Source organism: Anabas testudineus, chromosome 14, assembly GCF_900324465.2.
Source record: "Anabas testudineus chromosome 14, fAnaTes1.2, whole genome shotgun sequence".
NCBI lineage: Eukaryota > Metazoa > Chordata > Actinopteri > Anabantiformes > Anabantidae > Anabas > Anabas testudineus.
This window is the reverse complement of record NC_046623.1, coordinates 14,665,790-14,687,610: the sequence shown is the minus strand read 5'-3', so window position 1 is coordinate 14,687,610 and position 21,821 is coordinate 14,665,790. Positions and strand designations below refer to the sequence as shown.

General features: G+C 40.8%; 1 protein-coding gene across 2 annotated transcripts; it reads right to left on the bottom strand.

Annotated features, from left to right (window-relative positions):
* Nucleotides 1-25: 25 nt before the first annotated feature.
* On the bottom strand, nt 26-21,342 carry taok1b (TAO kinase 1b). 2 transcript variants are annotated; one of them, XM_026370896.1, is made up of 21 exons: nt 20,673-21,342; nt 12,620-12,877; nt 12,048-12,119; nt 10,565-10,666; nt 10,429-10,474; nt 10,231-10,327; nt 10,017-10,130; nt 9,487-9,578; nt 9,232-9,325; nt 9,009-9,090; nt 7,925-8,092; nt 7,461-7,667; nt 6,950-7,084; nt 6,434-6,670; nt 6,222-6,350; nt 5,775-5,858; nt 5,426-5,545; nt 5,086-5,325; nt 4,779-4,991; nt 4,276-4,458; nt 26-4,091 (listed from the first exon to the last, which is right to left on the bottom strand). In XM_026370896.1, exons 2-21 carry the CDS (start codon nt 12,749-12,751, stop codon nt 3,591-3,593), a joined length of 3,048 nt encoding a protein of 1,015 aa, XP_026226681.1. In that variant the 5' UTR covers nt 12,752-12,877; nt 20,673-21,342; the 3' UTR covers nt 26-3,590. The 2 variants fall into 2 exon arrangements, with proteins under 2 accessions (XP_026226681.1, XP_026226682.1); XM_026370897.1 differs by lacking the exon at nt 20,673-21,342 and adding an exon at nt 20,097-20,213.
* Between the last annotated feature and the right edge of the window lie 479 nt (nt 21,343-21,821).

Genomic DNA, 21,821 nt, shown 5'->3' with positions numbered 1-21,821 from the left:
ACACACAAAACACAATGGGACAAAGAAATATTAAAATTACTTTATTACAGATGATTCTTTATCCAGTAGCCCTCTTCCAACAAAAAATAGTAATTACAAACAAAATATTACATTTATCCCCTAAACTTTGTTTCTGAATTTCTTTTATACATTTTAAATCACTTGTCGTCTGTAAGAATAGCTTCTCTCATCTGCTATGTGACATTCAACTTCTTGCACGAGCTATACAATTTAATACAGGTCTCTGGACCAGGGAGAATAAAACAGCAAAATCCACCGAATGACAAAAGAGATAAAAGGAATACTGATAAACAGACTGTACAGAGACGTAACCCTGCCTCCCGCCTACTCTCAGCCAATGACAGCCGACCCTCAGCGCACCGAGGGGTATCACAGTAGACTCTTTAATGTGGTCAATCACTTGTGCAATCAGTGCAACTGATCCAGTTCAGAGTGACCAAGGTCTAAAGCTAGACTCTGTCCCGACTGCATCAAAAAACACCTGGGAGTTATAGTAAACATAAGAGGAAATCTAAACATCTGCCACTAGTTTGGCCCTCTGCAAACACATCTGGAAAATAAAATGACCATTTCTGCCATGAAGGGAAACAAAACGCTACAGGGCTGATAAAAGATGCTGGATAAAATGGCGTACTGACTGAGAAGAGATGTGTGGACCACCACATAAAATTTTTTTCAGCACTGAGCTGAGAAAAACAACAGGATTACAGCTTCAGAGTGCAGGATGGCAAGACTTAAAAAAAGGCAAATATTTAAGCGCAATGTGAAAATGCTTTATGTATAAAAACAGAAAGAACGAGGGTGCACGTTTCATAAATCAGAAAACAAAAACTCAAATATCCTTAGTGGACCCCATCAAATCTCAAAGTAACCCTTTGTGGATATCAAACAGCAGATACTGTCACTGTCTTGTGCAACAATTTGGAAACAGTTTCAGGTTGTGTCCGAGCACCAAATATGATTTAAGAAGCCAAATATATTAGCATTCAGATTTTAGAGATGTTTTTTTCTATGCTATTATAGTCTTGACATTAGACCTGTGACTCTAAAACCATGAAACAGGTTGAGCTTTCAGTATAAGGAATCCTAACTTCAGTAAAATATAGCCAATGCTAAGGCAAAGGCTACACCTAACTAGATTTCAGATTATGTGCAAAAATCATTCAGCATAAAACAGAAGGTTGCCATTTACTCGAGGCAATCTGACCTAGAGTTGTGTTGTTACCATTCACAACAGAATATCTGTAACAAGTCTGAGAACCTGCAGCTGCAAGTAAGACGGTGAAAACCCAGCGGCTGGAAAACATCTGAACACCACTGGTCTAAAACCACATCACTGTGTCCGCATCACAACTGAATTTGCCTTTGATTTGTCAATTAGATTTAGATTTTCAAATTCAAAATATACAATATTAACATGTTTACTGTACATTCCACTTCTGAAAATCAGATAATGCAATCTCTGCATTTCACAATAAGACTTCCACCTTTAATCTCTATAATCCTTCTTTTCTTTTTTTTAATAGATTTATATAATACTACATATATATTATATATTTTCTTCTTTCACTTGTTGAGCTCTTCTCAAATAGCTTAGGGAGGGGCTGAAGACCATACCAGGCTCAGGAGGGAAGGAAATGGAAGTGGAGGGAAACAGGGAGGCCGGTGGTGCCAATGTGACATCAGGATCACCAGGGGTGAGAAAGAGCGGGGTGTCAGACTGGGGAAGGTTGCAGGGGCATGGCAGCAGAGATCACAGCATCACCACCCATCCATCCACTGAGACATTCAGCCCTCACCAACTAGCAGGAGGCTAGTGAAGCTCCTCCTCACACTCAGTGTATGCTCATTTGAATACTAACACTTTAAGGGTTTTTTTTTTTTTGTTCGTTTGTTTTTCTTTTTTTTTCGAGCCAAAACAGCACACAGACATTTTAGACAACTCTAGTGAACACTGGCACGCAGAGGGGGCCCCAGTTTTTTCATTTACCTGCTTGCTGCTTAGTGTTTGTTTATTTACAGTCAACTCAGCTAAGAACTGCCTAGGGCGCTATTTTCTCAAAATTACAAATGTCCCAATCCCACTTTCATCACATTTTACCCTGTACATGCATTTATTCATTGGCCAAGTGTGCAAAGGCTTATATTGTTTGACTGGGGGGGGATCCATAGCTACTGTTTGTATGAGTGTGTGTGTGTGTGTAAATGTATGATTAACATTGAGTGTGGGTGAAGGCCTGTGCCACAGTGCAAGTCACCATCTAGTCACAACACCCTGAGGTGAAGCTCAACTTGAGTGTTCTTGAGGTAGGCCATCAGGCGTGGTTCAATTTGTCAGACGTTTTTAAGTGCGTAGCGCATCGCCAGGTCAGAGCCAAATTAGTCCAGCAAATGACTGCGAACAACTGAAGAATTTACACCAGCTTTGATGCTATTCAAGTAGAGGTTTGGTGCTTCTGAAAACTCATCCCCATCACGTGGGCTGCAGCATCTCTCAGACTGGCAGTCCACCGAGTAGGTGTGAGTGAAGGCAGAGTCCTGTGGAAACCCAAGAGCGTGCATGTTCAACCGATAAGACTGAACACATCTATTAGGCCATACAGCATTAACTGAACTGTCACTTCTATGTGGCACAATCTCTTTAAATACGTAATATATTGGCATGAATGGTTATGATACATCTGACTCTGCACCCTTAACTTTGGCATTGCTGCAGCGCTGCCCACAGAACACAATAACTCCTAACTGTGTGGCACTGAGGACTGAGAGTACGTGGTTTTTCATTTCAATAAGAATCACTGCACCAGCTGACTTCACTATATTTCAGTCAAGCTTAAGATCCAGTTAAGTTAGAATCAAAGTGTGAATTACATTCTTATGGCTATATAACATCTGTCCCTGTACTACCACTATAAAGTCAGAAAAACCCACTGGTAGTCACTTACAACAACCCTCGTTCTCTTTCAGTTTTCTTTAACCAGGTCTGTTCGACGTCGTCAATTACCAGTCACCCCTACATTACCCGTTACCTTCTCGCTTGACTGCAAGTGCAAATAAACACAAAAAAACTCCATCCAGTAAAATGTCTGCTAAATGCTGAGTGGTTTAGGAATTTGCAAAGGAACAAATATTGAATCATTTTTAACATCTTAACACAACAGATTTAATCCACCTATGTACAAAACTGTAAACAAACAAACCTGACAATAAACTTCATGGTGGATAATAATAATCTTCCATCTGGAGTCTATGGCAACAGACACTAAGATGGCAAATAGAAACATAAAACAGCACTGTAAGTTACAGTAAAAGTGACGTGACTGCGCTGCACTATACGACCTTCATCGTATCTTGAATTCTCAAGACTTTTGGGTTTCCACAGGCCGCTGCCAGCAGTACACTGATAAAAGAGAGAGCAGTGGTGATGGGAGATGGGCTGGACAAACCCAGTCCTGGTACTGCGCAGTGTGTATGCATGTGAAGCGTGTGTGGTGCATGCATGGTGCGCGTTTGTGTGGCGTTACCTCGGTGCACAGAAATTTAAGACAATAATTGTGTTTGTGAGTGTTCTAGGTGTATGACAAGTGGGATCCATTGGAGATCTGAGAGGTGATGCTGGCGCTCCTGCTCATGCCCTGTTCACTCCTCCCCCCCGATGACGTCCTCCTCATAGCCTGTGGGCTATTTCTCACCCCTCCCATGCCTCCCCCACTCCCCCTCTGACTCCCTCCTCCAGGGTGGTGGAGGCTCCAGGGTGGCGGGCCCCCAGCCAACATGGGGTGACCCCAGGGCTGCTGTGAGCTGGAGCCCCCCTGGTGGTGATAACTATGGTGGCTGCCTCCTCCACCTACTGCAGGCCAGTGGCCTCCTCCCTGAGCCCCCTGGCCTCCACCACTGCCTCCCCCCCAGCCTCCCTGGGAATCGGGAGCAAGATTAGTGAGCACCATGTTGCTGAAGCCCAGCCGCATGGACTCTGAGTCAAAAGCCTCAATCTCTCTGGCCTGGCGCTCCAGCAGTGAGCGGATTCGCTCCAAGCGCTCGTTCTGCAGGGCGAGCATTTCCTCCTCAATCTGGGAAGATAAACACATTAAACAGATGAATTCAACATAAAAAATTAAATACACTTTAAAAGGAGGCAAGTTTTAAGTTGTTTCTAGTGCAGAGGCAGCCAATCCTTCAGGGCTACAACCAACATTCATTCACAACTTTGCAGTCTGCTTTTACTACCACTCCAAATAAACATCTTTCTCTTACTTTCTGCTCCAGCAGAGCTCTCCGCAGAGAGACCCTCTGCTCCAGCTCCCTCCTCTCCTTGTCATGCTGAGCATCTGTTTGCATCTTGATCTTGCTCTGATACGCATTGAGCAGCTCTAGCTCCTGCTGCAGTTGCATCCTTAGAACCTGACACTCTCCCTCTTGTGCTTCATCCAGCCGCAGCTAAGGGAAAACAAGTAAAAGAGAAAAGTATTGAAACAGTGCACAGTGATTGCATTGAAAAGTATTTCAATGCAATCACTGTTATTGTACTAATGTTAGGAAGATGTGTCATTTTTTAAAAGCTCTTAGTAAGAGCTAAATACAGAATAAATCATTCAATTGACTCAATAATTCCATCTGAGTTAACGATTCAATTGGCAACGTGTCACTTTCTGTGTTGGCTCTTGTTCAAACACAGAAAGTAACAAACTTAAGTAAAAGTGAACTGAACTGAACTAAATGAGGGCATCCACATTTAGAGCTTCTCTTCAGGTACTCACAGCCTGCGTGGAGAGCATCTCATTGATGGAGTGGTCGTACTGCTCAGCCAGGATGGCCAGCTTCCTGGTCTGTTCTTCCTTGAGCCTCTTGAGCATGGCCTTGTGGTCAGACTTAGGCGTGGTCTCTAGCAGATGGTTCCTGAGGGCCTTGTATTGCCTGGTCTGAGTTTTACAAGTCTCCTGGAACTGCTTCTTAATCTGAAGCTCCTTAGACTGAACAAAACAACAAAGAGCATTAAGAACGATGAGCTTAATGACTGGATACTGAGAAAGACAACTACAAACACTTCTCCATCGGTCAACATACCTTGAGGCTCTTGGGCTGCTGCCGGACCTCCATGACATGCTTGCGCCTCAACTCCCTCTCCCTCCTTTTGTTGTATTCTAGCTGGTTGGTGAGCTCTGTCTGGTGCTGGGTCCGGATCAGCTCTGCTCGTGCCTTCTGGATCGTCCCCAGGTGCCTGAACTCCAGCTCCTGCATCGACTCGTGATGCCTGAGCAGCATGGCATGCTCCAGGTCCTTCTGTGTCTGCCGTTTGTTCAGCTCCTGAGAAAAAGGAGGAAGTGTGGAGTGAAAGGATTCAAAAAAATAAACGGAAGCCTAAAGAGAGACATGATGGTGGAGGCTGGCTCTTTGTGTCTATTACCTCCCTGGCCAGATCCTGCTCCACATTGTGTCTGGCAATGAGAATCCTGCGTTTGAACCGCCTACACTCCAGCTCTAGGTATTGCCTCTGTCTCCTCAGCAGGTTGGCCTCCTCCTCCGCCTGGAAAATAACAGATTAATATTAAATTAATATTTCACACTTCAATACTACTGAAGTTGAGACATTCATACACTCAACAAAACATTTTAGGACACAGGTAAGATAAGTAGGATTAAAACTGATTACTACTTGGATAAGAGAGAATTCTACTGGCTGTAAAGGAAATCTATTGTCTGGAGTGTACAATCAACACTTTGTCTTGTGTCTGCATTGTGTGAGAAGTCCTCACCTGAAAGTGCTGGATGTTCTCCTTCTGCTTGGACAGCCACTCCTGCTTCTCCTTCTTTGGAGTTGACTGGTTCTCGCTCAGTTCCTGTCACACAGGTGTACAATATTTTATTTCAGTGTGTCAGAGTACTGTCGTTACTGTGCTTTATGGATCTCACAGTCACCATGAGGGAGGTGGACTGAAATCCTGTATTTAAGGATGTAAAATTAGATTAAAGATCATAGTAGAAATGTCAATGATAAGAGTAATTGTGGCTTTAATGGATGACAAAGTACATTATATAGGAGAGCAATTTTCACTTTGCTTTTCAACCTTTTTAATCAATATATCCTGTGCCACATAAGCATGTACTCCATTTAGTTTAGTTTGTTTTTGGCTGAAAATAACACATCCTGCACATGAGTAACAGAGGTTTTGCTGAAGACATGTCTGGTTCAGCTGTATTACCTCTTTGAGCTGCTCTTTGCGCAATTTATACTCCCGCTTCTGTGACTCCAGGAAGCTGCTGAGCTCCTTTTTCTGCTGCACCTGGATGTGCTGCTGGAACTTCTTCTCATCATTAGCAAACGTCTTCAACTAGACCAAACAAGAAAAACCAAGTATGAAACAAAAGGAACTTGAAAGAAAGATACTTCGACTTCAAGTGTTTGTCCACATACATCTTTCTCCAGTGCTGCCTGGTGTTTTTTGAGCAGCTTCTCCATCTCTTGGGTGAAATTGTTTCTCTGGCTCTCTAGTTCTTTGTCCAGCCTCAGCCTATGCTCATCCATTTCCCCTTTCAGCTTGTTCTCCAAGGCCATCAGGTGCTTCTGATGTTGCCGTCTCATGCGTTTGTATCCTGACATTTGTTCCCTCAGCTCAGAGTCCTGCTCATGTTCTTGCATCTCTCGGGTCACCTGCAAGATGTGGACACACAAAAAAATCAGCACAGTCCATTCTGACTTAAATAATTGGGAAAGTATGACAAAGAGTAAAAATTTGCTGTTGTGTTTGTAGAAAGTAGAAAGTGTGTCAGTACAATTACAATGTTGAAAGAGTGTAAAAAGTTAAATGTAGAGCACAAACAAAGCTGTAAATATGTATCTTTCCTTCTCTTACAGCTACCAATAAATAAAAATAAAAGTATTGATTGAGATAGATAGGTGAGATGTACTGAGGAGTAAGTGTGTCCTTACAAGTGATGCTGTGCGTATGGTAGCAAAGTGCTCTCTGTTGCGGTAGTGCTTCCTTGGGGCCTGAGCTGGAGTTGTCTGGGGTTCAGAGGGTTGACTAGTGGCTGCCTGCTCTGCAGACAAACTCTCCTCTTCTTCCTAAGGACGAAAGGCAGCAACACTAACATGTGATTTTGTTATTATTATTATTACCAATACACACACGTGATCACAATAATCTTTTGGAAGAGAGTAAGAAAAACAGAAGAGAATAAGAAAACAACCCTTCAAAGAATTACAGAAACATTACAGCAATAGAGTGCCAACTCTGAATCCACGTGTCAGCTGTAAGAAAACTCCTCACTGACTTGAAACATCCTACAGAATTCAGTTAGTTGGACAAAGCATAGAATCCATAGATCCAAGAATATTGCTAGTTAAATAGTACTTCGCTTAAGCTCACATAGTATTAGTAGTAGTTACTGAAAATTATCCTACATCCTCTAATAGACAGTCGAGTGTCTGCTTTACCCACCGGTTTGAGGTGTATGACAGAGCTATTGGACATGACTGTGTGGTCTCCTTCCATCAGGTCCAGTTCACTGCGGCTGTCCTGGGCTGCTTCATTCAGACTGTTGACAGAGCTGCTCTGAGAGCTGGCACTGATGGACATGCTGGGAATGGACTGATTACTGCCGACACTGTTCACAGTTCCTGTCCGACCTCCGCCTGGCTCCAGCTCCTGGAGACAGAGAAAGAGCAGGGAGTGGAGATAGAAAGATGGCAAGGGAGAGGGAAAGAGCCAGAGAGGGAACAGGAGAAAGACCAGAACACATAGAGGGGCACAGACAGACATGCATACAAACCAAAGCATGCTTGGTTATTTTATCTGCACGAATATATTAAAATATATTTGTGAACTTCAAAAAGCCCCAGACAAATCTTACAGGATGGTTACCTCCTTTGTTTGATTTTAAACATACAAACATTCACACACACCTCGTCTCCATCCTGGGGTTCTGCTGTGGGTCCATTGTGGGCCTCCTGAAGGAGGATCTTCTTCATCTTGCGATACTGCAGGTTGTCTAGCTCTCGTACTGCATCCTTGGTTCTCTGAATAAGATCCATCAGCACGGAATCTGGACGGTCACGCTGCAAAAATGCATGCTGGAAGGGAGGTGACAGGAAGGAAAAGACAGTGACAGAACAAAGATCTGGATTTAATTAGCCAGTAGATGGTTTTGCACTTTAAATGCATAAAGACTGGCCAGTTACATTACAATACTCCTACTTACTGTGTTTACGCTTGTTTGCTTTTAATCTCTGCTGCCCATTGATGGTTTGGGACACACAACCACAGATCACATTTCTCTACCTATAAGAGTTAACTTTGTATAGTCTAATTTAGCACTATGTAAACAGAAGTGCATTCATGTCTGCCGTCTGTTTTGGGGTATATTTGGGCCAGTAATTGATGAATGGAGATCTCTGTGTGCAACCATGTAGATATTAAGTAACTGACAAAAATACCAAAACAAAACTCAAGAGTAACAAAGAGGGTCATTTCTTTTCTTTTTCATTGTGTTATTCATCACATTCTCTGCTAAAAGTAAAAGCTAGGCTAGATCTCACTGACAGCAACTTAAAAACAACATTGTAAAATGTATTATGTTTAAGTAAGTACAGTTTTGGAACATTTAAAAATAAAAGATGCAGTATGTTGAGCTCACACACCCCATGGACAACTTCCATTAGCAACAGTGAGTCCATTAGTGGACTAAGTGACAGCTGCTCAGTTACTTAACAATGGAGGCATAAGTCACATATCCACAGTAATTACATCTGTGCTCTTTCTACAAAAGCAAGCTGTGTGTGCGCGTGTGTGTCTATGTTGAATGCGTGTGTGAATCTGGAAGTTGGGGATTAGTGACTCAAAATAGAAGCTTATGGGGAACACAGTAGAGAGCAACATCAGGTTTCAATCTCCCATCTTAACCCACTAACCCTGCTCCATTTCTGTGCAGTAACATACAGTGTGTGTGTGTGTGTGTGTGTGTGTGTGTGTATGTATATATGAACTTACACCCAGCATGTCATCAGAGTGTGGTCTGTCCTGGGGGATTTTCTGAAGGCAAGAATCAATAAAGTTTCTAAAGTAATCTGACCTGCAAAGATACCAAGATAGGGGGTCAAAACAAAACAGACACACACATACAGCCTTTAAAAAAATAAGGTTTCTACGATAACTTCCGAAGCTTGGTCTTACTACCATGACTATCTGCAGTAATGTGTGTGAGGTGTCTCACCAATCACTCGACTGCAGTGTGGGGCTCTCATTCTGCGCTATGTGGTATAAGGCACTCATTGCATTCATGTTAAACAAGGGAGGCTTCCTCTCCGCTGGAACAGAAAACAGTCAGTGTGTTTTTCCTTCATGTTAAAACACAGGTTTATTCATATACCAGCATGTAATATAATTAGAGATGCAAATGTATGAATATATTATGATTTAACTACAATAAAAAAACAAAACGGCACCAAACACCCACACACACACCTACCTAATTCTATACAGGTGATCCCTAAGGACCAGACATCCACCTTCCCATCATACTGGCCTTCATCCATAGCTAGAATCACCTCAGGGGCCATCCTGAACAAAGTACGAGAGAAAAATAAAATGGAAGAAGTAACAGAGACATAGGGAAGTTAACTTAGTCACACTCATGTTTTTTTATAAATGTAAAAAGAGGAAAACAGTGTGTTTGCTTAACTATAAATATCCTGACTAAAATATAATTCTTCTCAGTAGTTTCTCCACAGAATAAACGACATCTCCTTCTAAACATACTGTCTCAATCCCAAGTACCAAGAAATACAGCAGCAAAATATTTTAATACATCAGCAGGTAGCTCTTTAATTCGATATGGATATGAATACTTTTTACAGTCAAATCCATTTTAATGAATCACTGCTTCTTTGAGCAGATGCTCATTTAGAGACTGTTCATAAAGTCATAACGATACTTTGGTCAGTTCAAAATTTAACACCTACACGAAAAATGCTTTGATTTCTTTCAGTTTTCACTAACCAATATGGCGTTCCCACAAAGGAGTTGGCAGGCGAGGCAATGGAGGCGGAGCCAAAATCTGCAAGTTTGACCTGCCCAGGTTCAGTCAGCAGGATGTTACCTGCCTTTACATCCCTGAGAGACAGAAAAGCATTTGTGTGAGAGAGAACAGGGAGATATGCGGCAAAAAACAACAGTAGGTCATGAAAGAAATAATAAAATAAAAATCCCTCACCTGTGGATCATATTGTGGGAATGAAGGTAGGCCAGCCCCTGTAGAGCACCATGAGTAATGGCAGCAATCTCTACTTCTTGTAGAGGTTTTTTATGAACTGAAGGAAGGAAGAGATCAAAATCAGATGATAAAACAGTGCTGCACTCAGAAAGCTGGCCCTACATCTCCTACAAAGGAAACAATAAAATGCCTACTCACCCTCTAACAGATCAGAAGCAGAGCCGAGACAATACTCCATCACCAGCTTAAAAACAAGACAAAGTCAAGAATAACTATGCATGTAATTAACACACTCATACATATTGTGAAATCGGATATCCTTCCAATTACATACCCATGCTGTGTGCTCACGGAGGTAACAACCTTTGTATTCTATACTGTTGGGGTGTCGAATCCTCTGGAGAAACTTCACCTCCTTTATTATGTCCTGCCATTTCTGTTGGAACAAGATGCAGGTTCTATGTACTAGAGGTGACTGTGAACGAGTGTGTGTGTGCAGAAGATTGTCTTTCAGTGCAAACAGGGGTAAGGTGGTTCTTTTCACAGATTATGTGTAATCTGATTAAAGCTAATCTGAAATCATGAACAGAGTGGACTGTACCTCGGACGACAACCGAGAAAGTAAGTAGACAAGAGTTGTAGACTAGAGGGTTCAATGATTTTAATATTTTTGTTGAATATCAACAAATGAAGACAATTTTTTTATGTGATTAACGTTGACTTTTTGTTTTAAGTAATGTTTTCCTCCTTTTCCCATCAGACAATCCTGACAAAACCCTATATTTCCGTTCTGTGATGTCTATCGCTTCTGTCCACAGAGACACACACGGCTGAGAGCAGGGAAGGAGGGACGCAATTTGTAGCTGCAGATAAAATCACTCTATATCTGATCTTAGCCTACTCCTGCTCTACGTTAATGAAAACTAGATGAGGGTTAAACACTTGGCAAAGTAGTTCACTCACTGATTTTAGATTTCTTCTACAGTGTCAGCTGACGTACAGACATTCTCATATTATGCTGAAGAGTTTTTTTATACACATGGGAATTTATCTTCCCCTCAATCACTGCAAGCTGGCCAGACCCTGATTCAGCAATGCAGGCCCAAATCATGATATTTTCCCCCCCATACTTTGAAATTGGGATGATGTTTTCATGATGATATGCAGTCAGCCTTTTATGCCAGATGTAGTGCTGTATGTTCTTTCCAAATAGATCGCTGTAGAGTGTCAATGTGCTCTTTGGCAAACTTCAGGCATGCAGCAATGTTCTTTTTAATAAGGAGCAGCTTCCTTTGTGGTGTCCTGCCATAGACACCCTGCTAGTTCAATGTTTTATGTAGTGTAGACTTATGAAGCCAGATGTTAGCCAGTTCCAATGATGCCTTCAAATCTTTGGCTGTCACTCAGGGTTGCTTCTTTATCTAAGTGTTTGTTGTGCTCTTGAGGTCATTTATGACAAATTAATGCAGTAAAAATTTTAATTGCAAAAAGATTTTTTTGCCACTGTAAATGTTGAAGCTGGAGGTAAAAAGAAAAACGTGAGCAACTTATACAACAAAATGGACGGCTTCCTTTTTCCACCCTGTGGTGGTAATGCTCTGCTTCAGTGTTGCTGACTTGACGCTTAGTGCCTAACTCAAGGCCAGCATCCTTGTTCTCTACATTGGTCAAACCACGAGAAACGACTGTTAAGCAAGTCTGTGACCTTGTGATATGACCCTGACCACAGGCAAAGAAAAAGTAAACGGTGAGTGATTCATACAAGAATACTTCATGTGAATTCAACCATTATATAAATACAATCAATCTCTTCTCACCTCATTAGACTGTTTGCCACTGTAGGACATCTTCTTGATTGCCACCACTTCATTTGTGCGCACATCTCGTGCCTGAGAAGCCCAATGTATACTGTGAGAACACATTTCAACCACAAAATAGAGGTCATCCAATTTTGTGTACATTTTCTCTTATGACAGATGTGTTCGAGGACCTCTTGTTCATTTTGTTAACCACACTGCACTCACTGTTCAAGATCTGAAAGTTAGAATGAGTCATATCACTCTCCTGCACCTTGGTGTTATTACAAGCCGTCACAGCCTGGTAAAAATAACTTTGTACAAATGATTTATGTTCTTTATTGAAGATATATTTATTTAGGCTGTATTTGTTTCAGTTGCTTACTGAAGTGGTAAGTTAAATAGCCTTAAGTTATTGTGTTATTCAACGACAGGAACAGCATGTAGAATCTGTATTTACTGGACAAAGATAGCTCAGAACTAGCAGATTTCAGCTTAGATTTTAGAGGCTACCATCTATAATTTCTGTCTAAAGATTAGTTCAAGTGTGCTTGTCTTGTATGTGAGACAGTGTGAAGATATATTTGCCATACAAAGTAGACGGCGCCAAAGCTGCCATGGCCAATCTCTCGAAGGTCTGAGAAAAGCTTCTCTGGGTCTTCTTTGAAGAAAAGCTCAGCCACCTCTGGATCCTTCAGACTCCCTGCCCTTACAGATGAGGGCATCCTGGTTAATGTAGTCCCTTATCACCCACACAAAGGGTAAGGGACTATCTGGGTGCTGAGCTACGCCAAAGGAGCTGAAGATTCATCTGCAGTAATGGATGGGCCTAAGGAACCAGCACATGGGCCCTACATGGACAAGATGAGCGGAAGCAGAGACAAAGAAAGAAGAACATGAGTTAGAAAGTATAAGATAAAAATCAGATCCTACACACTATGAATGAACTATGACTATTTGCTCAGCTGATAAAATGTCATATGTGATACTTTGAAAGTAGAAGAGGACATTTCGCCTCAACGTGGAATCCAAAACCTCCAACTCTGTCCCATTTTATCAAAACTCTGCTCTTGTTCAAATTCAACCACAAGATAGCTGCATTACAAAAGGAGGCAAAAATAAAATGCTGTTCTATATAACCTGGAAAAAAAAAAAAAAAAACATTGAGCAAAAGTATGAGCAAAAGGTGACGCAACAGGGCTCCAGAACAACTTACACTGACATCTAATTTCATATACTAATGAGAAAAACATTACACACACACAACTAGACATTTTTTTAAAATGACTTCTTCCTGGTTTTCATTGAATTCAATATGTATTGCATATGACAGTTTTTTTTTTTTTTTGTTTAGTGATGAGGAAAAACAAATGAAACAATACACATACAATATTGCTTCACAAAGGTCTGGAGCTCCTGATGTATTTTAAACACTGCGACTCTGGCCACCGGTCACACCATTTGCTGACACTACTATAATCTATTAATTGCAGAGTCATCATAAGTGTATCAATTGAAATTGCTTCATCAGTTACTGCAGGTCTGTAAGCTAGTGGAATGACTAGGCAATGCAAATTTATGAGCTAAAAGATTGATTTTGTGTCCACTGCTATAATGTGAACAACAGTAATGAGGGGTGAACTGCATCAGATGATCAATTTAGAGGACCTGCAGTCAGATGTTATTGTGAACTCTAAACTGGATACATCAATTGTGCTAATAAATTAAAGACTAATAAATCAAGATTAATATTATACATATGTTTTCATTATGCTGAGTATACATTTTTGTGTATGTGTAAAAGAGAAATTCATCAGAGGTACTTGTGGCTAAAGAAGTAGCTTCATAATGTACTGTACAAACACTAAAACAACAGTTGAAGAGGGGGCTATATTAGGTTTTATGCAAATTAACAGTATTAGCCAACACAACATGACACTGCTCCGGTCTGCGTTTGCTGTGTGGTGACATTGTTAAAAAAAAAAAAAAAAAACAGTCACAGTAGTGAAATCATTCAGAGGTAGAGCATTTTTTAGCAAATAAGTAAACAAATAAAAACATTTTGTTTTTGTAAAGTAAGTAAAATGAAGTAAATACAGGCCTTGCACCGACTAGAAATTAAAACATTACCAAATACCTTAATTGTTACTACACTATGGCTTTTTTTAATTTGCGTTTTATGGAAAAGGTTTAATAAGGTTTAATAAAATAAGCCCCTAACATTTAATAGAGCGGGGGTTATTAAGTATAGCTGTGTAAATATTCTGCTTTGGTGTTTCAAGGCAGTCAGTGCCACAGGAAAGATTCAAGATTCAATTCAATTGTATTTATATAGCACCAAATCAAAAACAAAAATCATCTGAAGGCAGATTTCCATGTTGCTGCTTGTCAAATAGTGTTAACTAAATTTCATTCTACTACCCAATATTATGACACAAAAACGTGCTGTTGAGATGGTGGGGAGAGAGGCTCATGTTTTCTCTTTACTTGGCAATAATCATGACCAAGTTTTAGTCAGGAGCTTCAGTGTTTTCAATTAGCAGTCAATGGAAAATAAGCTGTGCCAAATTCCATAGGCTGTTTATGTGTAAATTCAATCACATACCACATAACTTAAATCAAGTCTTCTGCTATGTTCAGACCTACAGTAAAGGTTATTTATTGTACTATTGCAATATAAAACAATTTTCTTTACAAACTCAAGGTAAATATCATCCGAATATACACTTACACCTTGAGGTCAAACACACCTAACACATATGCTTAATGCTTATAATATACTAATTATATGAACATTTAAGACTGAAAGCTGCTCAGTCTAAGCAGTTCAAGGTCAAGAGCACCTTGCAATGTGGCCAGTCAATATATTATTTTAGAAAAAAACTTCCATCCTTGTGCCTTACAGGAGTACACATAAAGAAAAGAAAGCAAACATACATACTCCTCTCTAGTTAAGAAAGAAATAATCAAAGACTACTGCCCTCAACATGCAGCCTTAAAAAAATACCCCACCCATTTTAAAGCCATGTTCACGTCTCCTCCTTACTTGGCAACAACCCACTGCAAAGCCAAACACCGCACAGATGTCATTACAAACACGCTCCATGGGTAAACTACTCGTTTCCTGCTTTGGGCTTATCTTTGGCTTGGCAGCACTGCGAACCGAGGCTAGCTATAGTTATCGGTTCAGCTTGGTAGTCTGCTGCACTAAAAACCATGAAGTTGGCTGAATGTCACAAGGTTTGTCCTGCTGAAAGAGCTAACAGTGAAACACAGCCCTCGAGAACAACACATGTCTTAGTAGAAGCAGGAACAAACTTAAAAAACATTACATTATAATCTGTGTGCTGCTCAATAGGTTCACACCAAGACACTAGATTTGTGAAAGGTAAAAGCATTTAACAATGTGAATAGTTAGGTGTAGGAATGTGGAGTTGGCAATGTGCACAAAGACGTAAACCAAAGCATTACCTCACTCTGTAAAGACCATGTTGGAAACTAAAATCAAATTATACCAGAAAGTTAAAGAAGTGAGAAGTCCTGGCTTGCATGGCTTTCCTTTTACAGTTACTAGGCTACAAATACACTGAATACGATTGAGAACATTTGAAAAAAGAAATGGTGAATGTAAGAAAAAAAAAAAAAAAGAATAAAAGAAGCAATAAATCAGGAGCTATTTTGAATATGTGTAGTGACCTGACAAAGAAATCAACATTTCTAAGCAGCAACAGAGAATAATCTACACCACACCACACCACTACACAAATGTGACAGTACAGCGTTACCACAACAGACTATAAATATCCAAAAACACACACTTTTGAGTGGCATTAGGAATTCAAGCGTTAGAGATATGATATTCAAGATGTACGGTGAAAACAGTGAAATCTCCCGTTCAGTGCATTAGCAAACAGAAAGTGAGATGATGTTTTGGTCATTTCCGTGAGAGAAGCAGAGCTGATAAAGTAAAAATCGCCCTCACTCTAAATGATTCATTTCCTAGAAGAGACAATACTGACTGTCTCACCCCCCCAAAACCAGCATGACATACTGACTAAGCATTAAAATCAGCAGTAGCAACAACACAGTGTTATTAATACACTAGCATCAAAGCTCTCAGTATGTTCTTCTGAAATGAAACCCCCTTTTCCCACCCGACATGCGAATGTGCTTCTTCACTTTGATTCAGTGCACGCCGATAGCTGTCTTGGTGAGACCATAAAAACCACCAACGGTTTTACAAAAACTAACTATTATTTACTAATTTAATAAAACTTATTTCATCATTTGTGACACCTCAGTCTAATTATAAAGGTAAAGTGAAATGTTTATTTGAAACAACTCTTAACCGCCTTACAGCAGGGCTATGATTCATTCTTTTTAATTAAAGTTATGAATATTTTGTTTTTATTTGTTTCAATGAGTCACACTGGTAAACTATCTCAGCGGACTGAGGTGAGCGCTCTGCACATTTTAAGTCGCGTGTACATCCAGACAAAGATATATGTAGCGTCACAAAAATGCCATGTTGAGAATTTACCATACTCACTCACTAATAAGCAACTGCATTCACAGTATGTTGGTTCTGTTCTTTCTCTGTGATAGAAATGAAACATTAGACCTGTATATGCATTTGTAATGGTTTTAGTGAATAGACATTTAAATAGTATGTGGTAAAAATGAGTGAAATAGATATAATAAAGTAAAACAATATATAATTTGTGGCCACTTTATTAGCCGTTAACAGTGGGAGTTTAATTCATTCATTTACACAAAATTACTGAGTCAAACTAGACTTAAGTTGGTCTGTTTATGCATATTTATCTCTTTCTCTCTCTCACAAACACACACATGAAATAGAGCACCAAACACTGTCACAAGACTGCATCTGGAAGAGATGGACTCTACTGCAAGACATGCATGCACCGCCTTATCACAAAGAACACTGTGTTCAAAAAATGCACCAAAAGTTGTTTTGCTTTACTGCTCGAGAAAATGGATTCTCCCCGGCTGTATTATGTGAATTGATTTTCTCTGCACTGTAAAATCAACAAGAAGCCTAATGAAGAGACAACCAATACACAAAGCTAATGCAGGACACAGTAGTGGAGGGGTGTTACAATGAGAGGAAGAGAGAGAGAGAGAGAAATGGAGAGGGATAATAATCAAATACTTTATTGATCCCCTTAGTGAAACTCTCTTAGCTCTATAGCACAGGGTCAGCAACACAGACGCAACCATGGGGCACACGGTCTCCTGCTTTATCAAATTATTATTATTTTTTTTAAAACAAACATAGGAAAAGATGCACAAACTAGGAACAACATTGCAGTAATTTCAGGAAAAGCATATTTAAACCCAGCCTAAGACATTCATCCAACACAGCTCCTTCACACTTTCTATATAGACAATCTATAACAACTGTGTAATACAATATCATTTACGATTAAGGATGAGCACGAAGTAGGTGCAGTAATGCAATATTAATATCGGATATCAACCCCAATATTGCCTAAAGAGCAAGATTGTGTATCAGATAATGGTTCCATTCCATATGGGCCGATCTATTTGCTTGAATTGTATTTGTTTGTGACACTTATACGCTATATTATGCATCAGCAGCACATGCAGCATGCCAGTAGACTTGCCTCACAACAACATGAAGCAAGTCAAAAGCTCAGTTGTATGGAGGTACATTATGTGGAGTTGGAGTTGTGCTTTGTCTGTGTAAGATGTGTTCTAACATAGGGAGAAACTTCAACTCCAAATAATGGACCAAGGCGCCTGTGCAGGGATTGGATTCCATATTGGTCAGGTGCATCCCTACTTAAATCATCTGCCAAATGCACAACAACAACAACAACAACACTGCCACATCACAGCTGTTTGTTCAGACATAATGCTAATTTTGTGACCTACATGTTCACTGTTGCTCAAATGGCTTACAAACTATTTTTCAGTTCCCCAAGATGGAGAGTTGTCCATGCTCCTGTATCCCAGATTGTTTACAGAATGTGGTTTTCACTGAGTGGAGGAAGTGAAAGCTCACTAGCTATACAATGTCAACAGAAACACATCCTGATTTCTGGTGTTACAGAGGGGATGGTGACAGACAAGCGGAGCAGAGTGACCGAACACTAAGAGGATTTGACCCATCCCATTTCTCTTATAAAGCTCCACGCGGGTCTTCCTGTCTAGATAAATGTCACAGCCATCATCTCTAAACCAAGTTTGCTCTAAAGAAGAGACACCTAGGTGAAAAGACAGTTTCTCTTTGGTGCCCTTAACAACAAGTCATACAGGAATTCAAACACAGACAGATAAGACTCTTTAAAGCTTAAATCAATCTCCAAAAATGAATGAATTTCTCCATCCTGACCCTGATTGGGATGAAGTGTATCCAGTAATTGGCAGGTCTGCACTAATAATACCTTAAAATTAGAGAAGCCTGTCGTCCCTTTTTTGCCTTGCTTTCACTCTGACTCATCTATGCTATTGATTTCCAACTGTTCAGCAGCCAGTCTCAATCTAAGATTCTGAGCAGATGCTAAGGATGTCCTGTTGAAGACACAGTTTACCCAGTTAAACAATTCAACAGAATATAAATTAACTGTAGCAGTTGGCAGCAATCAATGAGCTAGATAAATAATAAAGTTCATATTAATAGTGCAATTATTAGTCAACAAAACAAATGATTAAATAAAATTAATTTGCTACCAAATTAGCTGCCAACACATTTAATCAGCAACTAGTTGTTTTGTCTTTCAAGTATTGTTGTGCTGAGATTCTCAGCTCCTATCAGCTCCCTGCAAGCATGAATGGGATGAAATACAATTTAAAAAAAATCTCATAATACTGTCCCAGTCTTCTAGACTTTTCAAAGGATACTGGACTGAATTCGGATAAGCTTATGAAAAATGATGTACCTATGTGCCATGTGACCAAGGTGGAAGTTGCACAGTGCCGATCTGATCGTTTCTTTACATCCCTGCAACTTTCACCTCATCAAACAACATCTTCTGTGCACTGGGAAAATCTCTACTGTAGGAAGTGAACAACCATCTCACAAGTGTGTGGAGATGTGGAGACAAATGTGGAGATGCTGATTTTCCTTCATTTCATTACAAAATTGTGATGAGTATACTCAACAGGGGCTAGAATTAAAGATTTAAATGGAGTGGCAGTACTGTTGTGCCACTGATTATACTGATTTCTCCTGGAGGACACTTAAATCCATTATGTTGCATGCATGTATGTATACACAAACACAAAAACACAACTTCTCAAAGGCTTCTCCTGCATCAAGATGTTCACCCAACAACAGCCGCGTACCTCATCATCACCTATCTGCAAGTACTTGACAGAAAAAAGAGGAGATGTTCGATCCTGTTGTTCTGACAAGCATATATAGACAAAGATTACAAGATTACAAAGAATATAGTGAAACAGGGAAAGTCAGCCTAGCAGAAATCTCTGATGCGAGTTAGGAGGACAAGTTGTACCTGCCTTTCAGCTCTAGCTGACAGGTTGCATTTAAACCATGGATGGTCTTTTCACCACAGCATAAAGACAGGTGTCCTGCACATACTGCAGTGTTTATCTAACAAAGAGAGCCAGAACGTAAGGCACATAAAACATAAGGCATGTGTAGGTGTTTTTATTAGTCATCGGACACATCACTCCAACACAGAGCAACGAATAGAGTAAATTAATTCCAAGTTTGCCATCACAACACGTTACGCGTGATTTAACTAAATGCACTGCGTTATCTTTGTACCTTCGTGTTGATGATCCGGTGTGTCAAGCGCAAGTTCAGCCTGCCCAATGATAACCAGAGTTACGCAATATCAACACACAAAACTGAGGAATGCGACTCACGTCAGTGCACAAAAAACAGCCTTCATCGGCCGATGGATGGATGGAGAGCTCTGGCTGTCGTTTGCACACGGCTGGCACACTCGAAAACAATCATTTGTCAGGTTGACTTGACTCATTCCGCTTGTAAACACAATGCCCAACATGCAACGTTACGTGCGACAGACACAGAAGGGATCGGCCAATGTCACCTACCGTTACACAGCTAGCTATTCAGGCAGCATGTGACTCATGATGTCCCTTGCAGATAAGCAAACTTCCGAAACAGACACCTAGAAAGTCGAGTTTCAGCCAACGAAGGGCCACAGAGGACTAAAACAGAAAAAACGAGGGAGTGGCACTGCTTGCAACGATAGTTGCATAAAGCGGATTAGCAAGCTAACATGACTAGCTAACCCCTTCTTAGGTAAAGCAATCTGCTCCCATTATTTAGCTACATCAAACCTAACGTTGAGCAGTCATTTAGCTCGTTAGCCCTGCTCCCTGTGCATTACCATCATCTGCTGGTGTTTTCCAATGACATTTAAAACAAACACGATTGTGCAAACGCTACCGAGGGATGGTTAAAGTTGCCCAGCAAGGCAGCCTAATAAAATCTGTCGATGCGACAGCCAGTGCAAGTTGTGACAGCAACTTTTGGTTAGCTGGCGAATAGCAACCAACCTAGCTGGCTAGCTCGTTGGCTAACCTCTGTTTAAATCAAGCTCAAATGCAGCATGTAGCATTGGACAACAAACTGCTCATCGATAGTTAACAGCAGGCTAAACTCACCTGGTCAATATGAATCCACACAGGTTGAGAAGTGAGGTACAAGCAGCTGATTAATCCGGTCAATGTGAACACGGCAGAGCCAGCTGTCCGCCGTTAAATCACAGACGAGTCACTGCAGTCTGGAGGAATCAAAGAGTGAATTCGCTAGCTAAGAAGTTAGCACTGCTAATTCGCCAATCTCACTGCACAATTTGCCCCAATACAGACGGTCACGCTGGATTCACGTCTAGCTAAATGGTTCACATTAGCAGTAACTGCTTTTGACATGTGTCCAGGCCAGTATCAAGAATACTTTCTATCAGCGGGAGATAAGCTGACCTGGCTAACGACTGTCAAGCATTTACAATCACAAACAGACGGGCTACTGGCCAGCTAGCTAGCTGCTAACGTTTGGCAGTTGCTAGCAAAGTTTCTGTCCTCGGTCGGCAGTTCCCTAAAAATGGCGGCGAGGAGAATCTCCTCCTTTTCCACGGTGAAGAAATCAAGGAGCAAGCGAAGGGAGAGCGCAAGAGGCGGCTTTCAATCAGACGACAGTACACGTGTGACAGCTTTTCAAGCGTCTTGTTGATGCTGTCCAGCTGCTCGGGGTAAATACTGTCCCCTCCCTGATCTCACGGCTTGGTGCTGCTGTACCATCCAGCAACTGCAACAATGGGTGTGTGTGTGTGTGTGTGTGGATGGAGGAAGCCACACACACAATGACTGCAACAACAACAACATAAAACGAGCCCTAGTCCATTTTAGAGCAAGGAATAACCAAAGAGTGGACACTCCTCTCCTTCCTCCGCCCTCCGTGTGTTGATGCACTTTCAGTCACTGAGCTCCTAACCTGATTAACAGTTTCAGTCTTAATCTCCCCTCTACTATAAATAGCCAGTCATTAACTCACAGACAATATTAAAAATGTTGTTTTATTGCTCCTAGAGCATTGTGAGGATGTTAGGGACTTCCAATATTTAAATGACCAAGGATCACACAGTTCATCAGTGCAATGAAGAGAAACTATAAAGTCTAGTAGTGCAGACATTAAAATCCAGTCTACATGTGTACTGAAATATAATAAATAAATAAAAATCAGTGAAACCTATGCACGCATCTATAGTGCACAACACTTTTCAGTACCTGACCTGGACTTGGAGTTTTATTACA

What these genes read in the sequence shown, in the direction of transcription:
- taok1b (XM_026370896.1), bottom strand. Translation starts at nt 12,751, where the DNA reads ATGCCCTCATCTGTAAGGGCAGGGAGTCTGAAGGATCCAGAGGTGGCT. An exon ending in GATCACCTGTATAGAATTAG is followed by an intron (nt 9,326 to 9,486) that starts GTAGGTGTGTGT and finishes TTTCTGTTCCAG; the next exon opens with CGGAGAGGAAGCCTCCCTTG. An exon ending in AGAACATCCAGCACTTTCAG is followed by an intron (nt 5,546 to 5,774) that starts GTGAGGACTTCT and finishes GTTATTTTCCAG; the next exon opens with GCGGAGGAGGAGGCCAACCT.